Source organism: Passer domesticus, chromosome 5 (assembly GCF_036417665.1).
Source record: "Passer domesticus isolate bPasDom1 chromosome 5, bPasDom1.hap1, whole genome shotgun sequence".
In the NCBI taxonomy this organism is placed as follows: Eukaryota; Metazoa; Chordata; class Aves; order Passeriformes; family Passeridae; genus Passer; species Passer domesticus.
The window spans coordinates 13,534,341-13,562,328 of record NC_087478.1 but is presented as its reverse complement, the minus strand read 5'-3'; the positions used below and the strand labels follow the sequence as shown (position 1 = coordinate 13,562,328).

At 41.3% G+C, this 27,988-nt stretch overlaps 2 protein-coding genes and 1 long non-coding RNA gene across 7 annotated transcripts in view; 2 read left to right on the top strand and 1 right to left on the bottom strand.

Annotated features, from left to right (window-relative positions):
- Nucleotides 1–114: 114 nt before the first annotated feature.
- On the top strand, nucleotides 115–11,041 carry LOC135301726 (uncharacterized). Its single transcript, XR_010363455.1, has 2 exons — nucleotides 115–742; nucleotides 10,094–11,041. It is a non-coding gene; the product is annotated as an uncharacterized LOC135301726 (long non-coding RNA).
- ERGIC2 (ERGIC and golgi 2) lies at nucleotides 4,746–27,988 on the bottom strand. 5 transcript variants are annotated; one of them, XM_064422057.1, is made up of 14 exons: nucleotides 27,833–27,988; nucleotides 22,839–22,984; nucleotides 19,978–20,086; nucleotides 18,487–18,533; nucleotides 17,425–17,495; nucleotides 16,822–16,862; nucleotides 16,004–16,105; nucleotides 14,470–14,565; nucleotides 13,747–13,802; nucleotides 12,687–12,785; nucleotides 11,451–11,548; nucleotides 7,929–8,091; nucleotides 6,984–7,063; nucleotides 4,746–6,219 (listed from the first exon to the last, which is right to left on the bottom strand). In XM_064422057.1, the coding sequence occupies exons 2-14, from the start codon at nucleotides 22,942–22,944 to the stop codon at nucleotides 6,151–6,153; spliced, it is 1,137 nt and encodes a 378-aa protein (XP_064278127.1). In that variant the 5' UTR covers nucleotides 22,945–22,984; nucleotides 27,833–27,988; the 3' UTR covers nucleotides 4,746–6,150. The 5 variants fall into 5 exon arrangements, with proteins under 5 accessions (XP_064278127.1, XP_064278128.1, XP_064278129.1 ...); XM_064422058.1 differs by lacking the exon at nucleotides 27,833–27,988 and adding an exon at nucleotides 27,658–27,805; XM_064422059.1 differs by lacking the exon at nucleotides 27,833–27,988 and adding an exon at nucleotides 27,626–27,773.
- The window catches only part of LAMB4 (laminin subunit beta 4), a 51,983-nt gene continuing 49,313 nt past the window's right edge, over nucleotides 25,319–27,988 (top strand). Inside the window, exon 1 of the mRNA XM_064422063.1 lies at nucleotides 25,319–25,496. The gene's annotated coding sequence lies outside the window, so the exon portion shown is untranslated. The remainder of the gene's footprint in view (nucleotides 25,497–27,988) is intronic.

Genomic DNA, 27,988 nt, shown 5'->3' with positions numbered 1-27,988 from the left:
ACGGCACAGCTGTGCCTGGGAGAGGGGCAGGCTCTGCTGGGCGGCTGTGACACCGCCGCCACCCAGCCGAGAAGCACTGAAACCATTCTGCAGGAAAGCGGGACGGGAGAGAAAGCAAGGGGGGAAAGAGAGAAATCAATTAGAAGCAGAAGGTGCTCCGCAGCCGGGCCGGCAGCGCTGCGGGGGCCGGGGCCCGGCTTTGGCGCTGCCAGCGCCGCCTCACGGATCCCCTCAGGGCCGTCCCCAGAGGCGAGGTCGGGCAGAAAACGCGGCCAAACAGTGCCCGGTGCTCAAGGGTGTCTGGGCAGAGAGCGAGCAGGCTGGAATCCCCTCCAGCAACACGGGGCTGCATCCCACCGGGAGCCTCCAGCTCCTCCCGTGCCAACACCTCCCGTGGCGGAGCAGCCCGGCCTGCCCCGGCCGCGGCTCCCTCTCCGGGGCACCCCCGGGCGCGCTGGCCCTGCCCCGCCTCGCCTCTGCAGAGCTGTTTAACGCGGCTGCAAAGGGACACGGCCCTTCACGGCAGGCTCCCTTTTTGAGTGAAGGAGTGAGCGCGGAGCAGTGCCTCGGCTCACGGGGGCACACGGCTCCATCGCCGCCTCCTCCCCCGCTCGGCGTCCCGGCAGAGCCGAGCACCATCGTGCCCTGAGCACACAGCGACGTGCGACCGGCCATGGAGAGCGCTCCAGGTAGCGGCGACAGAAACAGCTGGCACTTTTCAGTATAAATACACCAGTGTAAGGTCGGTAGTCTCACTTCTGCTTTTTCTTGCCACGACACCTCTGCAGTTGCCTTGAAAACATCTGTTTTCTGCGGAGTTACAAGAACTATCCACCCCCGCCACCATCTGCCAGGCTCCTGGGCTCTGCAATTTTGACTTGCTCATCCAAGCTGAGAGCCCTTGGATGAGCAGCAGCAGAGGCTGCAGTTTGCCACGCAGAGGCTGGGTTCAGGTGCTGCTGGTGGAGGACTAAAAGCCATTCCCCCTGAGGTGATGTTAGCCATGTAAAAAGTATTTTCTCTCTCCACAAACCTCCAGAGACTGCTACAGTGACCACTCCTTTGCATTAGTCAAGCACCATCAAGGCTCAAGTGAAACTCAAAGGATGCTGTTAAACCACATATGCATAAGTAAAGGTTTAATGAGCTTCCTATTGCTCCAACGAAGTTCAAAATTTGCAAAGTGAATTTCTAAACTTCAAGGAAGGTGCCCACTAGAGCCCACACTACCAGCTGAAGCACAGCCACAGCAGCACCTGATGCATGCAGAGCCCAAGGCTGGGGCCACCCTGCCCTGTGCAGTGGCCCTGCTCAGTTGGAATGCCACTGTTGTTCACAGTCACATTTAATAACCAACCAGCAGCCAGGGAACTAAGCTTTGGTAAACAGTAATTTTCAAAGTTATCCATGAGTCAAAACTCAGCTCCCTTTTCCAAAATAGTCCTATGTGCTGAGCACTCTACAACTAGACAATCTTGCAGCAAAATGCACTCTCACCTGGTAATTACAGGAAAATTGTCAAGGGGTAAAACCCAACAATCCCAAACTCTTTCGGTTCTATTTTTATGGCTATTACAGCTAAACCCAGCAAGACACAAACACCTGGGCTCTGCAGGGACTCAGAAGCTGCTGCTGCAGAGCAACTGGTCCTGCTGAAAGAGTCTGAAATCTGCTTTGCTGGCCAGCCTGGCCAGCAGCTGTTTGCCATGGCCTCTTGTCCCCAGACCACACCAGGGTCCTCCTGACCCCAAACCAGTCTGGCTTTCAGTTTCATTTTTCACAAATAAAATTACTGGTCCTGCAACTCTGAATATTTATATGTATATATGCAAAGCAAAACAAGAACAACAAAAAAACAACAACCCCAAACCAAACCACAATGAGATTTTGCTTGAATTTTGGTAAGTGGAAGCACCACAGACACGTTTTCAGAGCATGCCTTCAGCTCTCACCCAGGGGAGGCTGCACTACTCAGCCTTGAAGGTTCATGTTTTGATTAATTCATGGAACAGCTCTTACAAAACTCCTCTGGAAGACAGAAAAAGGTAACACTGCCTTTCTCCTGGACAGCAGCAACCAGAAATGCTTTGGAAATGATGCTAAGCTATGGCAAAAGGAAAATATGAAGTATTTCACATGCTTTTAACTAAGTCAGCTCAAATGCACACCAGTGCTCTAGCAAGGTGTTCAAAGGCAGATGGTGGAGAGACCTGCACCATCAAACCCCTGCCAGTGCACAAAAGGCAGTAGGCAAAGTCTCTTAAGGCTTCTTGAAGCATTAATTGCTAAACATTAACTTTATATTGCAAGCATGGACATTTTCTCTAACCAGCAGGTCCACTGCCAAGGCCAAATACCAGAACCAATTTGCATTCACTGAGCATTGGCAGAAAAAATATGTCTTTAAAAGAAGTATCTTTGCACCAATCTGAGTAAGGAAGGTACAAATAAACCCCAGCTTCAGGGGTGCCTTTTAAAAACAGAGGTCTTAGCAAGTATCCCCAAAAATGCTGTTCTCCTTTCCCATCTTCCCAGAAGAAAGCTGCAGCACCTGCCTCTGAAGAAATAGGGAGCAAAGAGCTTTAGTATTATCAGTGCCACCAGAGATGTGACAAGGTGATCCTCTCCTCCTGCTTCAGTGTCACTGCATCATTACACAAGACATCCTTAGCAACAGATCCTCTCACAGAGAACTCAACAGCAAAAGGACAAGGCAACAGCTGCTTCCCTGACCTTGGTTTTGTCTGTTCAGTTAATCACAGCAGCGTTTATACACCAAATATAATCTGCCTCTGACCTTTCCTAAGCAACTACCCCTCTACCTAGGGCTTGGTTTGTCAAATCAGTCCCTGAAAAGCTTAAAAAGATCTTGCACAGGGCAGGAAGGAAGGTCGTTGCTCAGTTCCATGCAGGATTGATTCCATCAGCACATGTCCCCGTACTGCCATGGACCACCCCAAATGGCCACCCCAGGCAGAGCCCCATACCTGCAGTACAGGTCCCCACCACAGAGCTTTTGACAGGGAAAGAGGTGAATTTGCTTTCAAATTACTTATCTATTTCTGGGATGAGAATTTCAGGGGAAAGCAGCTTGGGTTTGCTTTTTTTAAAAAATGCCTGCTACATCTCTTAATCTAATCCCTTTCCAGCTACAGACAGACATTATTTTCCTCCCCATCTCTCTACTAGCAAGAGTTCCAGAACATCTGCTAGAAAAGTCAGGGAAAAGAATGAAAAGAGCCTGAAGCAGAAAAATTTCCAGCCCTATACCCACTTCACTGTGTTCTTGTGGTGTGTCCTGCACTAGGCACCAATGCACAGAACAGAGGCCCTAAGAAAGATGGCAGCCATAAAGTACAGTGGCATCCATGCCAGCCTGACTCCCACAGCCTCCCCATCCCACCCACACCCACCACAGCCCCTCACACACAACTCAAGAGCACAGCAGACTCACCTAGATGCACTATTATTATTATAAGTTATATTAATTTACTCCTTTTCCCAGCTCACAATTTATTTTCCCCTTGCTGTTCTCTCTCACAGCTGCAGGTTTTGATCACAGCCTGTCTCTGCCCTGCCAGTTTGCTTTTGCTGCCTTGTCCAGAGCAGGTACCTGCCCCAACAGCCTCCCTGCACACTGACATCTCATCCCACCTTCTGCTGTACCATAAAGCAGCAGCCCCCTACTGAGGGAGTCCTGCAGTGCCAGGGATGGCTAGTCTTGCCTTTTCCTTTCTCTGATCAGAAACCTTTTGTGAAACACACCCAGGAAGTATGGTCATAACTCAGAGATTTTATAGCAACTTCTTGTTAATGCTGTGTGGTGCTGGCTTGCAGGTGACCTGTTCTGTTAAAAACCCAGACTGGTGCTTCCCCTTGAGCCATAAACCATCACTGGAGCAGTATCTGTTCCCATTCCCTCCTCACCCCTTGGGTCTGGCACCGGCTTCCCACAACACTGGGGTGAAGCTCCAGGGCCTGTTACCCAAAAGGAAGTCCCTGCAATAAACTGTTATTTTCTCCAGGACTTCCCTGCACATGCTGGTTAAGGTGCTGACAGCACATGGTACCAGGGTCAGCAGTACTGCTCCAACTACCAAATTCCCTATGGAGAGAAAGCAAACAGCACAGGGTCAAACTGATCCTGCATTCACTTCCCAATGCAGCACCTCACATCTGATCATAAATTTTCTTCCATTAGCAACCAGCTCTCACACAAGCTTTTTTTAGCTAAAACAACATGAATATGCCACACAAGCCACTTGGCTCTTTTATGTGACAATAGAAAACATTTAGTGTTCTGCTACAGAAAATCAGCTGAGATCAGTCTCTCCCACCAGTACAGTCTGTTCCAGGCAGATAAGAAACAAGTGTTAGGAAAAGCCCAAAGCAGAACCAGTCTGAGCAGAAGTAGGAAAAAAACCTCAGAAGGAAATGCCAAAGAGAAATGGGAACCAAAGAGTTTCTCAAACTGCTGGAGTTTAATTGATCAATGTTAAAAAAGCAAAGCACAAAAGAGAAAACCCCAAACCTGGCTGTCATCCCCAAGGACCCAGCTTCCTTGAACTTTTTTCTCAAGACCCAAATTCAACAAAAGTCTTTCCTTATTTCCCACATTTTATTTACTATTCCATTTCTTTTTAGGAAGCCCTTCACTTTGCATAGCAAATCAGCTGTGTCATCAACACTATGCTCATCAAAGTCCAAGTGTCCTAGAAAGTATATTAATGAAAGTCAGCAAAATCTGACAATGCCACAGAGATTTTTATTTTTTCTGTAATTAGTCCTCTTAATTAAAATATTAATTCCATGGTGAGTAAGGCCAGGATCAGCATCATCTTCTAACATATTATTAAATCAGTTTTGCTGAGAAGGAATCATATTAATAATTTTTTACACTGGTGGAGTAACTGTTCAACCACAGGTGTACACCAGTAGTTCAGCAGTAACACGATGTCCCATTTCTCAAAGCACCATTTGCATTAACATTCTTTCTCAGTAGCTTATTTACAATACAATATTGCTCTCTTCATTTAATTTACAAAAACCTTAATGAACAGCAAGGATTAGTTCTGCAGATCCTGTCTCATCACCTGCCTGCAGCAATATGATTCAGATTCCCTGAAGTCACCTACCACCAGCTCCACACTCCGTGCCTGGCCTAGCAGACCTCCCAGCCAGCCTGAGCTGGCAGCTTCTTGCCCCCTTCTCCCTTCCCCCCTCCATTTCCAGGATGTGGATGTTCCCATGGCTCCCACATGAGCAGCACAGCTACAACCATGAGTCCATCAGAGCAATTTTTTTACCAAGAAAGAGGGATACAACATTTCCTGACTTCACTAGGGAGTCTTGCCTTCTATCAAGACCACAGTCAAATGCCTTACTTAAAGGGCTTCTTATTCCAAGTCCAAAAGCTGTCCAGGCTGGAGTGCATTCTTGGAGTCCTTGGGAGCTTCTGCACCAATGGCAGAAGTGACACTCTCACTGCTGGCACAGTGACTGTGTGGAAACACAGAGGAACTCCTCTGCTCCACGTTTCTTCCACTAAGCAATGGTGGGGCTGCACAAAGGCAGTGGTTGTGACCAACATCACAGCTTGGGCTCCACCTTACTTACTCTCTTGCTCCCATCTTCTTCAGGATTTTCTAGGATCGCTCCCCAGCTGTATAAAAGACATCTTAGCCCTCAGTCCCAGCATGATTAAAAAAACAAGAAAAGCCAATCTTCCATTTGCACACTTAAGAGAAACTCCAGCTCTGTTACTGTCCCTCTGTGGCTGCTGGCAGCCCTTCCACACATCCCACTTGTACTCTTTTCTCCTTGGGGCCTGCAGCCTTCCCAGGCATCACTAAGATGCTTCAGTGGTCACGGGCAGCCACCACAAAGATGTTCAGCTTGACCACAAATACTGTATTGGCAGCAACACTCCTTCACTCTCCAGAAGATCATCCATCTCACTGGTCTCACAATTTCCTATGTGTCCATGTGAACTCAAAGACAAAAAATTACACGAATTGTTTTGTTGGAGGTTTTTTTTTGTAAAGGCTCCAATTTTTGCTGCCCATCAGCACTGTCTCAGGATATTGCACAATGTTTTCTTTATTATAAAAAAAGTCTGTATCAGGCAGGAAGAAAAAAATTCTCAGGAGGCTAATGTGTACTATTGTCTGTAATTAGAGGTACGTGGTTGCTTGTGTGGCCATCAGGAAGTGGAACCTGGTGAAAGAAAAACAAGGTGGTGTTAATGGATTGACCAGCAACAGAATCTCCACCCTCCCTCCTCAAAAGCATCCTTGCACACCTCCTGCATGCCTTTTACCCAGCCTCTCACAGAAATATTATACAAATTTGATTGCCTTCTTTCCCCACTCACATAACCTTGCCACCTGGCAAACTTCAACCAAATTTAAGAGAAATGCAGAGGTCTAAAAAGTATCTACAGGTTTAAATGGGAAAAATAAAAGTAATATAAAATCAAGTAGTTGCTAGAGAACCAACTCTCTTATTGCCTAAGGAAGGGAAAGGTGAAGGCTCAGTTCTTTCACGCTGCTTGGCAGCAGCCTGCAGAGCAAATGGAGCACCACTGAACCCCTCCAGCACACAGTGCCTCCTCTTCAGAGTGCAGGCCAAGCAAATGGAGATGTGAAACCAAAACCAGGACAGGGGGACCGACCAGACCTGGGAAACATGTAATTTTTGGAGCAATATGAAAATAAAAAGAATATAGTAAGGACAGTGAAGGGAATGTAAGACATCTAACAGACTCAGCTGCATTAATTCAGTTTGTTAGAGAACTCTACTTCCTTACATTTTTAGTTTTCCAGCTATTTTTAAAAGCTGTTGAATCTCTGCTAATATGTATGTCAAGGGAAGGGTCTATTGCAAATATCTTAAATTCTACTGTGACCAAGTCCCAAAGCTGTCCTTATCATCCATCCTCAGCTGTATCACTTAGAGAAAAACTCAGAGGAAGCTTTCCTTACCGATGTGGATCTGTAAGAGCCCAGTCTGAAACGGCAAAAAATAATTTCTGCTACAAATCTTCCAAAGCCATGTAAAATTCCTGCAACATCAAACAGGAGTTAAATTGTCACCAGTAGTAAAAATGTATTATTTATGGAAGCATTGCAACAAAGCTAATGTACCATACTTAGACAGGACACAGTGCAGTAAACCCATACAGAAAACACTGAGAAATTAAAATGAAGAACAGATATATCAAAGGCAGGGCACGGGAAAGTTATAACATTCTGAAATGCATCAAGAAAGCAAAGGTACCTAGTAAATGTAATTCCCTCTGCCAGCTTTCATGGCTGAAAATACATTGTGTGGGACAGAAATATCTACTTTGAAAAGCAGCTCTTAGTTTGAAGCCTCTTTACTGAGCTCTCTTCCAATGAGAGCCAAGGAAAGAAAGAACTCGTAATCCAGACTCCCTATTATGTCTTGACCTGTAAGTGAATTGTGCTTTTTCAACTTAGTTTACTTTCTTTGATGAAGCAAATCCAGCAGTACACCAACAAGGAAAATCTTCCCAATTCTTCAGATGGAAATTTCATCTCAACTTTTGTCACTGGTTTAATTACCGGATCCCAACAACAGGAAATACACAGAATATCAATGTGTGTGTGTGTGTATACACATATACATAGATACCTATGTATCTATAGACACATGTAGCCTTGCTCTTCCAGAAGTAAATTAACTTTGCTATAGTTATCCAAAAGGAGACAACAGGCCCTCAGAACACCAGAAACACCATATTGGCACACCAAAACTGACTAGTCTTCATGGCACATTTCAATGCACACAAACAAGCACTTTGTGTTAAACCTATTAACAGGACTCCCTGCAACTCATCCATAGCAATCACCATGATAAAAAAAAAGCAATAGAACTTAAGAAAGAAGGAAGGCACTGAAAATCACCTGTAGTTGAAAAAATTCCACCAATAATGCCACAGAGCCTCACTAAGAACTGCCAAAAAGGCATGTGTTCTTCTGTCACTGTCACCATAAGTGAACTGATGTCGTATTTCATGAATATTCCTGACACCCCATGGCTGCCAGCTGCATGGTTAATTACTCTTTCCTGAAAGAAAAGACAGAAATACTTGTTAGTCACACTTGTTATCAGTCACAAGAAAATCAGTGTTACAAGATGGGATGACAGTGAGTTATTTCATCACAGTTAGGAATGAACAGAAGACTGGGGAGTATCAAGGCCACTTTGATCGGTACCTTCCAAAAGTCAAACATCATGAACTAAAAATACTTTCCTGGTCACTGGTCTGCTGTGCTGCATATCAATATTCACTATTGTGCTTTGGTACTATTCTCTCCAGACTTGCTCACATGGTCCTTTAAACAGGATTTTTATAACTCAATTTGTGTTGGTACCTATAAGGACAATGCCACAGTCTTGCCTAGCCTGTGAACTCAAGGGAGTGCACTGGTGTAATACTTGCCACAGCTCTTCCTACTTTATTGGCCACTATGAATCACTTAACTCAGTGTGAGACCTTAATGAGCTTTACTTGGTTCAACAGCCTTAGCAATGGCAGAATCCCCAGAGGATTCATATAAATCATAGAATACCAGGAAGCCACCTTGAGGAACATTTGGTCCAACCTTTCTTGGCAAAAGCCTCTTTTCAAACTTTTTGTCAGTTACACCATATCAAACAACAGTCACACAGCAAGAAATACCTCAATAAATAACTCACTATGACTACCCAGCACCTCAGTCCTAATCTGAGAAATTTCTAGTTTCTTTTCATTTGCCAAATTCTCAAACCAAAAGACACCAAGGAGGAATGTGGCTGCTATAAATACCTACTTTTTAAAAAAGATTTCAGGACAGAACACACCTCAACACAAGCTTCTTTCAAAAGTCTGCTGTCATTTTGTTGTTAGTGCAAGGTGCTGATAAATGCACTGCCAGGTAAGTCTGGCTGAAAATACCTAAGGACAGCAGAAAAGAACATAACGGACTGAAGACAAACTCAGCCATGCCTAAGCAAGTAAGAGCCAAAAAGACAAGATAAACAGGACTGAACAGAAAAGCAATATATCACAGCTCCATTTCTCTGTATATTTAACAGTTTGAGCTCAAAAATCACACAGAATATGGTACAAAAAAAGGCAGAATACTACTTCGGAAAATGTAGGTTAAGCAACTTCTTCAATTAGTTGCTTAACTGTTAGTTTTAACATTGTCAAAAACCATACTGCTTTTTATGCCACCATGCCAAAATTAAAAGGATGCCAAAATAATGTATCAGTAATGACAACAGGTCCCAAAAACTTTGCAATGGTTAAATAAAACAAATCAGTAAGAAGTGCTTTCCATATTTCAAAGCATGACAACTGTCAGCATTTGGAGATGGATGATCAGTCATATTAAAAAGGGAGAGAAGACTAAAGGTAGTTAAACAGAACCTTGCCACTGCAAAGTACAAAACTGTACTTTTGTTTGCTTTTCCTCTCTCATTTCCCTAAGCCTTACTGGTCTTTTGAGGTCAAATGGTGGAAAAAGAATATGAAGTTAAATAGAACATACAAAACTCCACCCTTAAAAGAAACAGAATTCTTTTTCTGCAAACCATTTTGATCTGCTTCCAGTTTTTACTGCTGCAGAAGATTTAACTTCTAAACTAAAAAACTTCTAACTGCTAAAAATTACTAACTTTGCATCAGATAGCTCAGTGAAGCCTTTCTAAAATTAAATCTTTTTAACATAAATAACTACAGTATCTCAACCATCAAGAATAGTGGAGAAGATCTGGCCCACACCTCTCAAACTTTGCTTCCCCATGTGCCCAACACTGGCAATTAAACCTCACTGCACTTCAGTTTGAGCCATGGTGTCTGACCACCTTTTCCCATGTCTGCATATGTGCCTACTCTTTCAAAGTAAGTGCACTAAGGTGTTCAGTGAATTGTTGTTCTTAGTAACCTTTCTCAGCTCATCTAATAGAAGTATTTGGTTCCCTAAGAGTAAACACAAATAAGCTTTGGAAGAAACAGGGTTGCATACTGAGGCAGCAAGAGCAAACAAGTACATAATGAACACTTTATCTCCATTATTTACAGGATCTTCTCCAAAGCAATGTGTGGTTGCAGCAATTTTTTATAAAAATACATCCCCACAAAAAACTGAAGAGCTAACTAAGACTGGACAGTTAATTGAAAGAACAACTGTTACACAGGAAGAGAAAAAAACTGAATGCAAGATAAAAAAAAAGGAACAATAAGACAAGCTGCTGACTGGCTTACAGAAGTCTAAGGGATGCCTTAGTTGTTGCAGATTGTGCAGAGAAAACACAAAGCAGATTGCTAAACCAGCAGGAGGTAGGAGTATACTGCATGATGAAATTCTTCTTCATTCTCTCCTTAGCCCAGCTTTCATGAGTTCTGGAGCAAACCTTTCCCTCCAGTGGCCTGCATGTCCAGGGTTGAACATCAAGACATCACCTCTCACCTACTTCCCCTACCTCAGTATTTTTCAGAAGCACAACATGGAATTGTGAGGAAATAAAAAATTCTTCTCCCTTGGAGAAGATCACAAACTGTAATACAGTGAATTTCCATCCTACTAATACCCACATTTTCTTTCAACCCAAGGCTCTCTTGTCACCTTTCACTTTAGCTGTCATTTTTAATTAAACTTTTCACAAAGATTTTTTTCTTTTGGCTTTTGAATAAAAGATGAAAACAGTTCAATATCTGAAAAGACATCTAGCCAGTACACGCAAGGCTTTTCTCCTGTTCACAGCAGTCTTTAAATTGGTACTTTATGATACATACTATGCTGCATTAAGTACCCTTGTTATGGATTCAGAATTAAAAGCCTCTCAAAACCCAGAAGTGGAAGCTCTCTAGTCTTGAGAATAATTAAATTTGGTAGTTCAGCAAAGGTTAAACAAGACAGCTGAGACACTTACTGTGTGATCAGTTTTTCATACAAACTACCTGTTCCTGCTTCTTATGCTCCACAACCAAATTCAGGATATTCAAGCGAGCTGCATGTTTGTTTGCTTCCCACACGGATAAAAAGCTAAAGGTGAATTAAATATTTGCCAAGCTACACACTAGGTTACAGACCTAAAATTTGGAGGATTTCACCACCACCACTATTCCAGTGAAGTGGAAATTACTGCCTATCGTTAATTCTAATATCAGACTCCAGATCTATAGATGCAAAACATTAATAGAAGTTTGCATGTGTCACCAAGCATATATATTTTTATTTTTTTACCATCACTGCTGTATGAATTACAGATAAATCTAGTGTACTAGAATGTTCTACAAAGAATCTCTTCATGCTAGAGTACTTTGCAAAACCATGGTACTATTTTCACATTTGAACTTTTGTTATGAACAATCACTTTTAGACTTTTTATGGTCTATAAAAAAGACCATCTATGTTTTTTTTCTTTCTTCTACTTACCCTTTCTGTCACTGAAAATTGATGAGTTTCTGCTGAAATTTTGTATGTATGGAGTTTGGTTGGCACAACTGTGATAAAATATTGGAACATCTGATTGTCTAGAAGAAAAAAAAATCTTAGACTGTTGAATCAGGAAGAGTCAAAGGCCATCTGAGATATTCATGAATAACTCAAAGAAATAATAAATCAGCTAAGGCATTTGCACTAGGAACATTCTTCAAGGAATGCCAGCACTGCCAAAACTGCTTCAGCACCATCTGCACAAAGTTAGTTTCCATGGAAAAGACATATATCCCATTTATACTCAGAAATTTAAATTTTTTCCATGTCATGAAAAGACTCACTAAAGTCAGGCCACTCAAAGCTTCAAATGAAACACACAAGTAGTGTTTTCCAGGGCTCTAGAACAAGTTTCACACTCTCACATGTTTCATGATGTATACAAATCTCAAAGTGGTCTGAATAGATTTTGGCCATTGAATTGTATCTACAGTGCTGGAAGCCTTTTTAAACTGCTTACAGATTTTCTCTCCATTACACCTAGAGAGAATTCTTCTAGAGCCATCAGCACACTCATGCATTTGCCCTTTGTGCAATTCCCTAAGGGAACAAACACCAATAGACTGAAGCAATTTATTGCAACTGTACTAAACCACTCTGGCTGTAAGAGCCAAGAACTGACTGGCTTTGAGACAACAGCAGCTGTAGAAGGTTCTGGGCTTCACTCTCACAGGGAATGCCAGTGATGGGATGAGGCAGGTTACTACCCTGCTTTATTTATACATGAGGAAACAAAGTGCTCCACAAACCCATCCTGTTTCATCACAAAACACACTTTGGAAGGGACAAACCAAATACAGGAATGGAATCCAAGGATCCTGGTGCTATTTTTTAAACCAAATCAGTCTTACTTTTCCCCATCATCACAACAATCAGATTCTCCACTGTAACATACTGCTGCAATATGGCCAGACATAGTGTAACTTCAACATAAAAAGCCTGGAAAAAACTGCAAATCACCTCCAAGGAAACAGCACAGAACAGCAATGCAGATATTAGAAAGAAATGCCCATTTAAGACGTCATGTGGATATCAGAACAGGGCATTGCTCACTACCAAATTTAGCCTGACATGCTGCTTGTCAATCACAACATTTATGAGAAATGATAACATTCAAATGTAACTACTGAGAAACTCAACAAAACATTTTTTTTTTTTTAAACACACAACACTTACGATCTGATGCAATTTTTTCTGTTCCATCCAATGGATTAATAATTCCTGGAATAAGCTCTCCAAATGACAAATGATCTATTCTATGGGAGAAGTTATAGGCTGAAAGACAATATAGAGAAATGAAGTATTTTTAAACGATGAGATTCTGTACTTAGAGAAAAAGATGCACCCATTTCCAACATTGAAATATTCTAATTAATGCATTTACCAAAAAACACTGTACACATCATTGGATCTACCTACATATCAAAGAAAACTCAAATCCAAAATATTTAATAGAAAAGTTAAATTTTTCTAGAAAAGAGCTTCTAAACCAAATTGTAACTGTATTTGAATTCATGATGGAGCTGAACAGAGCTATAATTTTATAACAGAGAATTTCTAGTTGGCCAAATACTTCTATTATTCTACAGTTGATGTTCTTGTAAGCAATTGCATTAAAAAGACAAAAATTTACTAAATCAAACGTACAGAGGAAGTGTAAGGCAGCTGCCAAGTCACTACTACACTGCCTATTTGGCAGGTACTTAAGATGTATAAAATTATTAAAGTTTTGTTAACATAAATTCATGGGCAGACATTTGGAGGCATAACTAACTGTAACTGTTTTAATCAAGTTAATTTTTCACAGTAAGTCACGTTTACTTCACATTAAGTGAGGCAGCAACACACATTTAATACCTAGACTCATAATCCAAAAAATAAGTTTCTAAGCAAAAAGGTTAGAAATTTTTAACCTTTTAAAAAGGTCTTCGAGGAAAGAGGTAGTTTGGACTGAAATACAGGAATTTCATTTGGCATCTATGTTACACGAAAGTACATCTGAGATTCCAGTGTTATCATTACTATAGAAGCAACCTAAAGACAATCTTAATGGTGCTAAATGTATGAAAGCAAATTGTTACAGAGTGAGATCATTGCAAAGAATGTTCTTCACTTTGTTTTTGCAATGCAATTGCACAGCTAGAACATCTTTAAAACAGCAACCTAACGTGAACTAGAAGACAGCACTCTGACTGAAGTGAATCATATTGGTATGGAGATGACAGAAGGAACTTACACTCATGGCTTACAAGGGCTGCCAAGTGTGCATGGCCTCGGGGGTGTGGTATTGCCCTGAAGAAAGCAACAAATGTTTTATGAATCCACACAGGACTATGTAGAAAAATTACCTTTCCTCCTCTACTTCAATAAACACTTTATAATATATGTACATATTCTCATATGTATAGCATAAGATATATATGCTTAAAGACATATAGATACAGATATGTTTTAAAAACTGGTATCTATGGTCTATATTTATTTAAAACCTAAATATGACATTTTTATTACTGTCAAGTACAGATAGACTGAACAGTAAGGTCAGGAATGTTGGATTCAGAAAAACCCTCTTAGACAAAACTAGTGTCTGGCATTTTTAGAAATGTCAAGAACTCATCAAGTCACTATACTTCTGGAAGTCACCAAGTCCTACGATATGAAAAGCTGCAGAACTGCCCAAGTGAAACTCTTTCAAGAGTTTCCATCCTATAAAAGACTGAAATTCATAATGATTACATTACATGCAACAATGCACTGCACGGTTTTGCAATTTATGTAGAAAATTAACAGTGCAAGAATAGGTATTACATAAGAAAAAATACCAAGCATGAGTACAGGAAGGTCAATAAAACCCAGTCATTAACTGAAGCATAAAAGCACACACACATATAGATACAAGCACTATACAGAATGTAGAAGTCAAGGATTTTTTTATTTTCAGGAATTGGAGAGAACATACTTGCCCACAGTTATGTGAAAGTTCCCTGCCACTTTATTGACATAGAGATGACCATGAATTCTGCATGCATCTGGAGACTGTAATGAATTATCTTCCCTGTTTAAATAAAAACAACATTGAAAGTACTTGAGAATATTCACTGTCTAGCAGAAATAACAGCAGTACAGTTAGACATCTTTTAACATAAAGATACAGCATTATCATCTACCTGTCCTTATTGTATCTTGAATTGTAGCAGAGATGGTGGAAGGGAGGGAAACTAGTAAATGTCAGTTTGATGAAACCAATGAGCTTTCATTCATACTTGTATTTGGAGATCTGGCCTACAAGGCTGGCTAATAATATCTGAACACACAGAGAACATTAGACCATAAATCCCAGGGATTTATATTTTCCCACTTCCTTCTACCAAAAATGGCTCATTGGGAGGATTTTAATGCTACAATGAACAGAACCAAATAAATTTCGGTCACACAAACAGCACTGTAGCAAGAAGAGCTTTCAACTTTATTTTTTACAAAAGCTTCCACTCCTTACTCATGTTGTGATGTCCACAACACAAAATCTAATTCCAAATCTGCTCTTTTGAGGGAGATGAAAACCAACTTTTTTTGAAATACATCTCAAGCATAAATACGATTTCAAATACTGCACTAACAAGCAACACAGAGGCACAGCAGGAATTAATTAATCTGAAGACATCAAGCAAATGAGAAAAAAAAAGATTTTTTGAGCCATCTTCAGGCTTGCCTTGGGAAGGAGGAACACATTTGATCCTCAGAAGGGAGATTACAACACAGGAAGTGTGTATGGCAGCTTTAATGTTTGCTTTGTTTTATTCAGTATTTTCTTGTTTAGTGCTGTTTCTAAGCAGAGAAAATTTCAGCTTTCATGTAGAAAGTGTTCTTCCCATGGGGGAAAAATAAAATCATATAGCATTTAGATTCAGCAGACCAAACATTCTATGCACTAATTTCTTAACATTTCTGAGTAGCTGGAATTAAGTGTAAACAGCAAGCTTTCTCCACACAATCTTAAAAGTGTTACCTTAGACACAGGAATTAACTAACAAAACACATTTGTATTCAAAAGTTGATTCTTTTAAAAATATGAAGCATTATGACACAGGTAATAGCAGCACTACTTTTAAAAGCTGTGGACAGAAAGGTAGTTTTAAAAAAAGACTGTTTAGTATTGCCATGGAATTATTCCCATTAAGAAGGAGGCATTAAACCACATGGAATAAAAAGGTGTGTGCATATATTTACTCATGTCTACATTGTACATGTAAGCACACACACAAACCTGGAAACATTCTCCAGTTTGGAAACCCCAGAGGTTTTCATAAAGCAACAGCTTTCTAAAGCAAGTATCAAGTACATTATTTTAAAATTCATTAAAAAGCAGCAGGATCTTTTCTTACAACCTTGTCTTCTGGGAGGAGGGTGGAATCATAACCACAATAAAATATTAAGTCTAATTCACAGTTTTGGAGGAAAGGGCAATAATTTCACAAAATCCCAGTTTTTCTTACCGTGGTGGCAGTGCTGTAGAAGCACCTTTAAATGCACTTTTGAATATCACATCTTGAAGAGAGTGTTCTTCCTGCAGCCTACTCTGAATTAGTTGCAGCATCCTAAAGATTAGAGACAAATGTAAAAGCATGCAACAGTAAAACAAAATCTAGCTTCACAATTCATCATTGGCTTCAACTGCAAGTTGCAAGTCAGGAACTTAGCAAAGTCAATGACAGCAATAAAGCATTACATTAAACGTTGGGAATAATATTTTATACAGAATTTAAAGCTCAGGTATTCACAGCAATGTGTTACCAAAATACTAGAACTAGCCAGATCCCCAAACAAGCTTCAGAACCATTACAAGATTATCACTGTAGTGGACACAGAACACCAAGATATTAAAGTAATAAACACAGTGTCAATTCAGTTATAGGAAATAATCAATTTGTTTTTGCAAGAATGTGCTAATTTGTTACAATGGCTCAGCTTTGACGTTTAGATACCTATTTTACACATTTGATTCCATGATTTTAACTCGTGCTATCAAGCATTCATTTGGAAACAGAAGCTGAGAGAGTCCATACATCTTGGCTTGCACCTACATGGCCCCATTGAACAGTTAAGTCCTAAGCCAATTTTCTTTTTCCATAGCAGAGATCTTAAAAGATAAGGAAAGCAAAGTAACTCATATCTTTTTGCAGGTTTGCATTCTTAAATTACAAGCTGGAGGTATTAGACTCAAGACACAGCTGTGTCATGTACCTCTGGTGTACTTCAAAGTCACTTGCAGTACAAATAATACAAACCATAAACATGTCTCTCAGTGCTTTACCTTTGCAATTCTTTTTGTTGTGGGGTGAGCTCAAATGGTACCTGAAACAAAAATAACACATCTAATAAAACACACAGAACGCATCCCTTCCATGAAACCCAGGAGAATTAGGGTGTGGGTACAGAGCTATAATCAACCTCACACATGGTACCACAAGTAGTTTAAGAAAGGACTTTGCAGTTTAAATAATACATTTTGTGCTCAAGTATAAGATGTTCTGTCCATTCCCACCCAGAACTGCAAAGGAGCAATCTTTGAAAGACAAGGGTCCACGTGCAGATCGCATATTTCTAGGCTCATCCCACATGAAGCACTAAAGACAAGGTACCAGTCCTGCTATGCTTCATCAGCATTACAGGATCACTAGTAACATCTTTCACCAAATTCAAACCCAAATATTGGTTAACACAAATGTACTCAGTAAATTCAATTGCAATTAATGCTCAAATATACCCAGAAGCTATGCCCAAAAGAGATCAACTATGGAATGTTCCTCTAAGAGGTTGGTGGAGGAAAAAAAACCACAAGCAAGCAAACCAGCCCAGTGGTGCTTTGCACCAAGAGGAATTAAATTTTTAAATAAAAAGGTCAGAATCAACTTACTGGTTCATAGATTAACCCATCTGCAGAGGCAACCATTGTTTCTGCTAAATCCAGAACATCAGCCCCCACATCTATTTTAAACAGGGAGAAATATTAAGTCACATACACGATCAAGAACAAGCAAAAAAAAATTCAGGTTGAAATGAAGTTTCACAGTGATAAACTTCAGCATATGTTATTGTTCCTTCAACCTATTTAACCATCAGTATCAGCTAATAGACATTGACCAAAAACTCTTGAGGTCTGCAGTATTTTCTCACTGATTTGACACCTACAGAGAAGTTGTATGAACCACATATGTAAGCCTTCTAGGATCTGCTATGCATAAATATTTTCTCCTGTTTTATAAGCACTGAACAGAGACCAAGACTAGTCAAATCAGAGGATAAAAGTTTATTTGCAAAAAATAATAAAAAACCACTGACATACAATTAATGCTAATTACACTAATTACAATTAATGCAAGGTTTAAACTAGGCAACAAAAGTGCATCCTGAAAATTTGCTTGCATTCCTGGTAGAAGTAGTATTCTCTCTTCTCTCAGTCCAGGACAAGCAAGACTGAACACAATTAAAGTTCATCACCTAAATGATGTCAAAATAATACTAATTATTGCCTTTAATAAGGAAGGCACCCCTCTTATGTTCACAAGCAGGATGAAATTACATGATGGTTTCAGTGCTGTTAATAGCAGACAAGCTTAATATATCCCAAGTTCATAAATAAACAGAAGTTGTTATAAATTCCTGCTGCTGATTTGTGTCTCACAATGAGCTTTTAGAATATTTCACCTAATGAGAGACTGAACAATAGATCCTGTTCCTGCTAACAGACAAAGCAAGGTCCTGCAAGAGAAGAGTGAGATGGCACAGATATTCTTCTTTACATTTCTTACTAATTCCGTCAATGAGTCATATGCCATCAAGATCACTACATGCCACTAAGATCAGAAAAAATGACACTGGTAAAATATTCTGAACAATATCTAACTACATTATCAGCAAGTATGCTCTCTGAAGAGGCTTTAAAGCGTTTAAAAACTTTCCTTGATGGAATACTTACATTGACACCTCATGGCAACTGTAATATCAATATTGATCCTTAATTTACTGGAAAGAAAAAAAGGGCAAAAATCCATTAAGTAACACTGAGTACAAGTATCAAGAAAAAATCTCAGACTACTTGCAGAAATACAGTAAAGTACCAAAATTTATACTAATAAATATGAAGCTGTTTAAAATTTGGGTGAAGCAACATGGATTTTTAGAGGACGTTAAAGCACTTGTAACTTAAGAGATAACCTCCATCACACCAAAAGTCTGATTGTGTAGCATTCTCCAATATTCTGGGCATTTCCTATTGGTTTTCATGTTAGTTTCACAAAAGTAATTTAAACTATAAGGAATAAATTCCCTCACTATAGTCACAGGGTTCTGTTCTCAGGGAGCTGACCTCAAGCAAATCACATAAGCAAGGGATTCAACACTGGCTCAGCTTGGGTCAGACAGGGTCAGTAGAGGAGAAAAGCAGTTAAAATTATACCAGTCTCCATTGGTTCAAACTGTGAAGAACCACAGGCTGAGTGATTAGCTCACAATCAAACTGGGGAACCTGTAGTAGGACATACCCCAAATCCCGTAACAGTCTCTTAACTGACAGACTACCCTTCCTGTGTGATAGCTTCACTTGGGATATAACCTACTTCAGCAAAGACCTAAATGTGAAATCCCAGCTGTCTGAATGGATTTACTATCATTTGAGTTTTTGATGCAGCTCCTTCAAATTTCTCATTTTTTGTTTTTCATTACAGAAACCTTCTTTATTTCTGATGTACCAGACATCCAATTAATATATGTATCTTTAGCCTGTTACCACAGCAACTACCCAAACAGCTCTTCAAGTTAGTTCAGTTCAGTTAGTTCAGTTCGTGGGTGCCAGCGTCAAACCATGACACAGACACATAACATTTAGAGGTGTTCAGGGCACAAAATCTGCATTAACTTCACAGGGACTCATGGGTGCCTGACCAGCTCTTGGAAGAAAGGCAAACAAGTCCTGACAGGCACATGAAAGCAATGGGGGGGGGGGGGTGCTGTATCTTGAGACAAAATTAGTGACAGACTCTAAATAATGTCACCAAAGTTCTGAGTGCTTCGGGCTCACCTCCAGCAGCAGAAAGTATAGTGGCAACATACTAATCACATGAACTGGAGAAAGTCTCGAGCCACAGTGGGCGGGTTTACCAACCTGATGTGGAGTTACATCCTACAATCTTCTCTGAACTGTTACCAAGTAATTCCTAAGAGCTCCTTCAATAACAAACCTACACTATTTTGACTTCTTCACTGCAGAAATCTCAATTTATCTTATTCATAGATTACATAGAAGAAAAAGCCCCAAAACAATCAACACACGAAAAATCAAATCCCTGCAGCATTTAATTTGCAATTTCAATTATGAATTGCTTTCAAGTCACATGAACATTTTAAATCTATTCTTCCCTGAAATGCAGGCAATTAACATTTTAAAAAGAAGTATAACAAACAAAGTTACCTAGTAAAATCCTTGTCTACTTCATATTCATATTTCATCCATGTGTCCCGGTACACCATGAACTCCATTATAGTCAGGAAAGCTATCGTTGTAAATGCTATCAGAGAAACTGGTCAGAGGAAAAACAGCAGAAATTCAGACTGTGAGAAGTACTATCCAGAAACATAAGCAGAACAAAATTCTAACAATTCCAAAAGTTGAGCATTACCAGTACAACACTGGTATCTTTGATTTAAAAACCCAAAACCTGCTCTTAGAATGTTGTTTTTATAATGATAGTATTTGTTTTCAGGCAAGAGTGGAAAAGAGTAAGTCCCACCTTTGCATCAAGAAACTACTTTTTAAGTACAGTCAAATACTGGAATGATTAGGAAGCTGTGAAATCCCTGTATGTAAAATCTAAGAACAGACTAGCTCGTCCTCCACATATAAAGCACACACTGACAGGGATGGTCTAGGAAAACTCAATCCTAATTTCTGACATGAAAGAAGGTAGTGCATCCTGAAATTCCTTCAAGCCTCCACTTGTCTACAAGTTAAGTTTTTATAACATTTTTTTTATATCAAGTTTTAGACTCAATAAGCTAGCACACAACAGAAATAAGATGCATTATATTACTTGTGTATAGCAGTATAGTCATGAGTCCCACTCCAATATTTCAAACAAGTCTCTCTCTGGCAACAAGCAACAGGCAGCTATCCATTCTACCAATAAGTGAAGAACTTGAAATTATTTTTAGGATGAAAACTAATTGGTGTATTTTAGTGGTACATGTGCTTCACTTATCTCCAAGACAGCCTACTCATCACATTTGCAAACTTGTAAGTGCAAGGGGAATGTGCACCCTGCTGCACAGTCAGAAACACAGTAATAGATGCACAGAAGCACCTGCTATGCCCCTTTTATTAAAACATGGCTTTCATAAGCTTGAAAACACTTCAGTTATGGAGCACAGTAGCAATCTGTACAGCTTATTGGCACTGCAGGTTTTTTCATTTACATTCTGTGGAATATCTCTATGGAATCTGTGAAGGGCAATTTGAGTAAAAACAAGCTCATTGTTGATAGGCTTCAACTCCCTGCACAGTGGTCCCCAAGCCAGAGGTGGGAGCAGAGAATAAAGGCACTGTCCTTGGGGATTCAGGAAAGAAGCTACTGGCTGCTGCATCGATCAGCAATGTTTCCAGTCCCAGCTTTCAGCTGACACTATGTAACAATCACACGTATGAAATGCTTCATGTCAACTGCACTAATCAGTTCATTATCCTGGCTCGCAATTTCTTCTGGAACCAGCAGGCCAGGCTCACCCTGGCTATGCAACAACAGGAAAGCTGGAGCCATATCAGCTATCCAGAGCCACACAAACACAGTAAGAGCCACAGCTGCTTTCTGGATAATTCTGAGCAGATATATGTGTGGATCTGAACAGGAAAATAAGTCTTGTAGAATTTTCTTTCCTGAAGGGTCTCCCAGCCCCAGAGCTGGGAGAGAGCTGTTGGAGAGATCAGCACTGAGAGAGATCAGCACTCCTGCTGCAATGGGTTTGAAGGCCATGAAAGTCTGAGAATAGAGTCTTAGTAGTTTTAGATCCCTATCACATCAGAAAGTAAGCCTGACACTTTAATCCTGAATGAAACAGGAATATTATATTCAGATTTCACAATGGCAAAGAAAAAGACAATCCTATATTGTCATTTATAAGGTTACTGGGATAAAACCAAAGAATGTTAAAGTAACTTCTAGTGAAATCCTTAAGGGACCACTCACCAAAGCAAAGGTCTCATGAATGATGGTGCTATCCTACAAAAAAGGATTCTTTAGGAATTTGGTGTTTTTATGCAAATAACAACATAGAAAAAATACACTTGTTTCCTCAGGAACTGGGACTAACATTAACAAAGAATTATTTAAACATTTCTTAGAGATTATTTAATATACAATAATCCTTTAATTATTAACAGTGCACTTGAGGAAACAGCAAAGTAATATATAACCTTCTGATATTTACTTCTACACTATAAGTGCCATAACAACTTCAAAGGCTTATCTGTAGATGGCAATTGCTTCCTCAACTTTTTATTCAACTGAGCTTCAGGCATAATCACACACCAGAGAGATTTTTGTCCTCCACTTTTAAGTGCTAGCAGTTTCCTATCTGCAAATAATTCCAACAGTCCAAGAGATGAAGTCACTATTTTCAAATCTAACTCAGCTCAACTTAAAGACACAATTTTATGATCAGATATGTAAAGAAAGGTCTTTTTTACAGAGCTCAGCTTTTTCAGAGAAGCTCAAGTGACTAATAGGGAAAGTACAAGCAAATGTCCTGGATTAAAGTGTTTAGTTCTTCAAAAGGCTTTCCTTACTCTTAAAATAAAGTACACCTTTCAAGCTTTAGAAAACTGCTCTTCATCCTTATTCTCAACTTATCTGTCTCTGGAGAATATTTTTCTACTTTTGCAAAAAGTGGAGTGTTGCATAGTGTTGAATTCCATCATCATTTCAGGTCATGCTCACTCAGTCTCACCCAGAAACCTGACACCAAGAAAAGAGCTTGGTGAGACAACAAATGAGTAAGTTTTATTACAGCCTTGGCACAGTGCACTTCCAGTTGCAACTGGTTAGAAGCTTTTATTTCTAACCTTTACACTGGGTACAGTCTCACTAACTTTATACAAAAATCTCCCTTCAGATGAGTGATGGATCTGTTTCCATAAGATGTCTTTACTTGAAGAGGATGAGCTCAGTCAGTCCACCAAAGCATTTGAGAAACAAATTTTGGCTAGTTTCAAGGAAACACAGATGCCTGTCTTCCTCACACTGAAGTTTCTACCAATATCAGCATCTCAACAAGGCCTACCTGTGCCTCCACTCGCTGAAGTCTCCACATAGCTTTCAGGAACCTTTGGAAAGGCATCCAATTCTTTCATCAAATTCAAGGTCTTCTTCCGATTCAGTCGCCTCATCTTCAGCACACTCCTCCACCTCCTCCTTCATATATTCCCTCTAATGTGAGAATAAATTGTGATTAAAAGACACAAGCAAGATTGCTCAAACTGACTGGCTTTAACATAAAGCAATAATAAGGCCATTCAAACCCCAGAAATATGTTATCAAGAAACGCACATCAGACAACTGGATGGTCACTCTTTCTTCAAGAAAATTGTTAAGATAGGCCTGGACACTGCTGCTTACAGTCCAGCCACATCCAGCACATTCATCATTTAATTATTACTAATTTCTTTCTCAATTAAGTTCTTATTGGTAATGAATAGATCACATTTTAAAATTTAAAAAAAAATTTCAAACTCAGTCCTGAAGTACATTTGCTGAACAGACCTGACAGTGCACAGAAATCACTGACTTAGGAGGAAATATCTAATAGGCTGCATAAACTTCAGAAGATGTCAGACAGCTCTGGGCTCCTACATTCAGCCAATGGGCGCACAAATTATATCTCAAAGGTAAAAAAAAAAGGTGCATTTTGCATTTTTACAGGTGTAGAATATTATGATCATAAAATGACCATTTTTTTTTCCTCTATAAAAATACTTCCCAAAGCAAGCCATGGATCAAATCTTAACTCCATCCTTCAGAACAATGTCTGTACATGATATGATCTCTGCTTGGAGTCATGTTAAGCAGCAAGATGCTGAGAAAAGCAGCTTGCCCTGGAAATAAAACCATTTCCAAATCATGCAAATATGCTCACAGCCTGGTCCTGCCAATACACTACAAGTTTTAACAAGTTGACATTGTTGTTTTTCTTCTGGAGAACTGCTGAACTTCAACCTGAATTTCTGAAGCTATGAAAACTATCATGCATTTACTGTATTCTGGGAATATGTCATCTTATTGCTCCTCGTTTAAACACTATAAGGTGAGCAAGATAACCTACACTGCCAACACATGAGACAGCTCTCATCATCATCTTATAGAAAAATCTGTGAACTCATCTACCCTGTTTCAAGAGGACATCAAACCTCTGGCATGTCCTAGTGAAATCACTCAAGATCTATTCCCTGCTCTGCCCCTTCCTGGTGCTGAGCAGGCTTTGTACCATGCAATAACAAAGCAATAGGCTCTACTGGAACTGAAAGCTCACACAAAAAAAATTGTCTATGCCTCCAACTTTCTTGTTACACAAATTGTCTTCAGACACAGACTCTGCACTTGGTCAGGCTGCAGAGATCAACAAAATGGTACCGTGTGTGTTGCACAGGATTCAGAGAGACCACAGCTGGAGTGGGCAGAGAAGATAACTGCTGGAACAGGCTTTTAGTTATAGTGTTAAAAAATAATCAGGAAGCACAGATATGGCAAAGCAGCTGCTTGGACACAACTGAAGTCATAACAGCAGTTAGCACAGAGGAAACACCAGCAGGGCTTGCCTGTTATCCTACACACTCAGCAAGGAAGCCAACATAGCACCCTTTGATTTTCTGCATGTCTTCCCTGCTATCGCATGTGTATGAGCACACCGTAAAGAGGCACAAGATAAACACAGGGAATTTGAGACCACTTTACTAAAAAACTTTCTAAATCACCCTGCATCAGTAAGTATGTGGATATTTGTAATCCAGCTAGAAATATGCAATCTGTTCATTGGTTTCTTTAATCCTACACAGACTCACTTTCAGCTACAAACCCAGATGGAGACCTGATGCCTTCCCCCTACCCATCTCCACACATGTACTACAGACACACCAAAAATATGGAGTCCACTGCTATGAAAGTCAGGCATTATGAATCCAAGAGCCAACTGCATTAAGAAACATTATCAGCATTATTATTCACGATAAATAAGGAACAAAGCACAGCACAAATGCCACTCAAGACCAGAGGCCCGCTCGAAGCCACGCAACTCCGACCCAGCTGCGGGGATGGGGCAGTTTTCTCTTCCCCGGACAACCTGGCAGCGAAGCCGCTACCGGCGCGTCCCAGCACCCGCTCCCACGGCGCGGGAAGCCCCGGCCGGGGGCCCGGGCCCGGCTCCCCACGCCGCGGGAGGCCCCGGCCGGAGCGCACACACCTGCGCGGGCCGCGGGCGCTCCCCGCCGCCGCCACGCACCGGGCAGCCGCGGCACGGGACAGGCCGCGCCGCCGCCCTCCCTACCTCTCGCTCCTGCCTCCGCTGCCCAGCGCCGCGGGCGAGGCCAGACGCGGGAGATGAGCCGCAACGCGCTGCCCGGCGCCCGCCCCGCTGAGCATGGCACCGCCGGCCGGGGCGGGCTCGCTCCGCCGCCGACGCCCGGCGGGAGCCGCGGGCCGACGGGAGCGGCGGAGCGCTCCGCCCGCCCCTGCGCGCATGCTCGCAGCCCCCGGGCATGCGCCGGCCGCCGCGGCCCGGGACGAGCGGGAGCCGGGAGCGGCCGGGAGCCGAGCAGGGAATGCTGCCCGGGAGCCCAGCAGGGAATGCTGCCCCACGGCCTCCCAGCCCGTCCCGCAGGCGCGTGGGCTCCCGGGCATGGCCGTGCCACCCCGACGTGCTGCTCCGCAGAATCGGTGACCGTGCGAGGTATTTAGTGATTTTTAAAGCGATGGATGACAAGCGCCTTCCAAAGCAAACTGCTGAAGGGCTGTCACGCGGCTCGCAGTGTTGATACTGGTTTGGCCACTATGGATACAGAAGCAGGCAGCGTTTGAAAGAGGCAGCATCTTGGGTTAGCTGTGAAGAAAAAGGCTTTAAGACAGTGGCCTATAATAGAGGGGAAGGAAAGATGTTAAGCCTATAAACCAGTCTTCAGACTTGAAGTGAAAAAATTAAGAGGGCAAACGTATACCCAAAATCTCAGTCCTTTTCCCTGTGCTAGTGGCGTTAACTAACAGGCACTGCCTCTCCAAAGCTTTATCCTTTAGTAACTGCAGCATTAGTTTATCTCCAGATTTTTCCTTACAATCCTAGCAAGTCCCATCATGTTACTGCCACCCTGCCCACAGGTAGCTGACCCAGAAACAGCCAAAAAGGGAGCTCTCCCAATACCTTCCAGGGCGTAATAAGTTCTTAGATGATATCAAGAGGATTTTTTAAAATTGCTCAATATAAGGTTTTAAAGAAAAATAAATTATAACAGACATTTATCTTCATACATCTGAAAAAAAAAGAGACTGAAGTCTCCACTGTTTTTGATAATGAGGCAAGCAAATAAAACCCACACCCTAGAAACACAAATAGTGGTGAATTCTGCAGCAGTAATTCAGATCTGCTTTTTTTAATGGTTTAGAGGAAAAAGTAGATCAATGACAAAAGAGTTTCAGTAGCATGCCAAAGTATACACAATTTGAATTAAACTACTCTTTGGGTATCTACAGCATTTGAGAATAAAAGGAGCCCAAAACAAGAAGGGAGTATGAAGAGATTCAGATTATTTTTTGCTTTTTAGGGATAGGCAGGAAGAATGGAAACAAAACGCAGCAACATGCCAATGTTCTCACTGAATTGTGATCAGTCTATTTCCATCACTTTAGGAACTATAATAACAACTGGATCAGACAGTCAAAAAGAGGAGGGGGGGAAGTATGAGATTACAAGAGATAAACAACTAGGCTAAAAATATGTTTATTGTACATTTGTTCCCTCATCTCAGAAAGAGCAAGCAGCTTTAGGCACATAAAGCTCTTTGACATGCCTGGGTCCTAGGGTGTAATTCAGCAGCCAGGGATTTTTCTGGCTAAGCCCTGTTTTCCCTTGAAATGCTCTCGGCACTGAGGCTTGGAAGGAGAAACTGAGAGATCTGGTTATTAGCTGTGCAGCAGAGATGCTCAGCAGATGTTTTCACAGAAAAACAATCTCATCTGCTCACAGACAAGCATGGGCTCAGCCTTGGTGCTCAACATCACACTGAGATGCCTCTTGCAGAGAAGTGGCACGGGACAAAACCGCTTGCAGCTTTGCACCACTACAGATGTCTCCATGAGGTTTTATGAGTGGAAAAAAAAAAATAAGAACTTAGGAAAATCAGATAAAATTTACATAGTGATAACACTGTCCATTGCACTAACACTATGTATTTGACTGCGCTGTGCTAAAGAGACACAACAGTAATTGTACTGCAGCCATCAAGTACCAAACTACTCCAAACCCGGCTCCTTTCCTTACATCTGTGTGTTTTCTGCTCCCCTGATCACACCTAAGTCGTGGCAGCCTATAATTATCTGCCAAATAACCTCAGGGAGCCTGACAAGGAGGAAGAAATTCAGCTGCCAAGAGCAAACCATGCAGGTAAGCCAACAGGCTGCCCCTCAGCTGCTGCTTTTGTTTCAGTTCAGTTTCTAAAAAGATACCAAAGCACCCCAGACTGAAATGCAGCCATCTATGCAAAAATACGACTGTCTTCCCAAAAACCCCAGCACTTCTTAACACTGGTGATTTATGAAGTCCCTTGATGTATGCAAAGAAAGGAAACCACATCTCATACCCGTATGGTTTAGCAAACCACAAAATACATAAGACAGAAAAAAAATCGCAGGAGTATGGGCTATGAGGAACATTGATATCAAAGACAATAACAAAGAGGACGGTAGTAGACTAAACAAGAGAAAGAAATGTAAGCATGCACAGATATCGCCCACCTGCGCTTCAACACACTTCAGCATTAGTTAAAAAGCTGGAAACCATGTGCAGGATATACAAACTAAAATCAAAACCTGAATAAAGCATGTCGAGACTAAACACAAACCCCCATCGTTTACTGCTGCTACAGTCGCCTGCACAGGTGGTTCACGATAGCTGAAAAATCATTTTGTTGGCGCGAAAGGGCGAGGGAAAGGCTGGATAGCACGAGCGGGATCGGCCGGGAGCGCCTGCAGGGCGTGAGGCGAGGCAGGGATTCAGAGAGAGAGCGGCCGCTTTACCGGAACGTGCAGGCAGCGAGGTGGCATTTGGGAAGGAGAAGGAGGGGCGGAGGAAACAGGTGCCAAAGAGCGAATATGGAGATGAACGGTGGGAGTGGCTGGCAAGGGGGTGGAGGAGAAGAAAGTCCTGGAGGTTGAGAGGTGAGGGAGGGGCAG

Coding starts and splice junctions, on each gene's coding strand:
- ERGIC2 (XM_064422057.1), bottom strand. CDS start 22,944: ATGAGGCGACTGAATCGGAAGAAGACCTTGAATTTGATGAAAGAATTG. Junction 16,863..17,424: donor ATGGGTTAATCTATGAACCA/GTAAGTTGATTC, acceptor TTTTTGTTTCAG/GTACCATTTGAGCTCACCCC. Junction 6,220..6,983: donor GCTCTTACAGATCCACATCG/GTAAGGAAAGCT, acceptor TTTTTCTTTCAC/CAGGTTCCACTTCCTGATGG.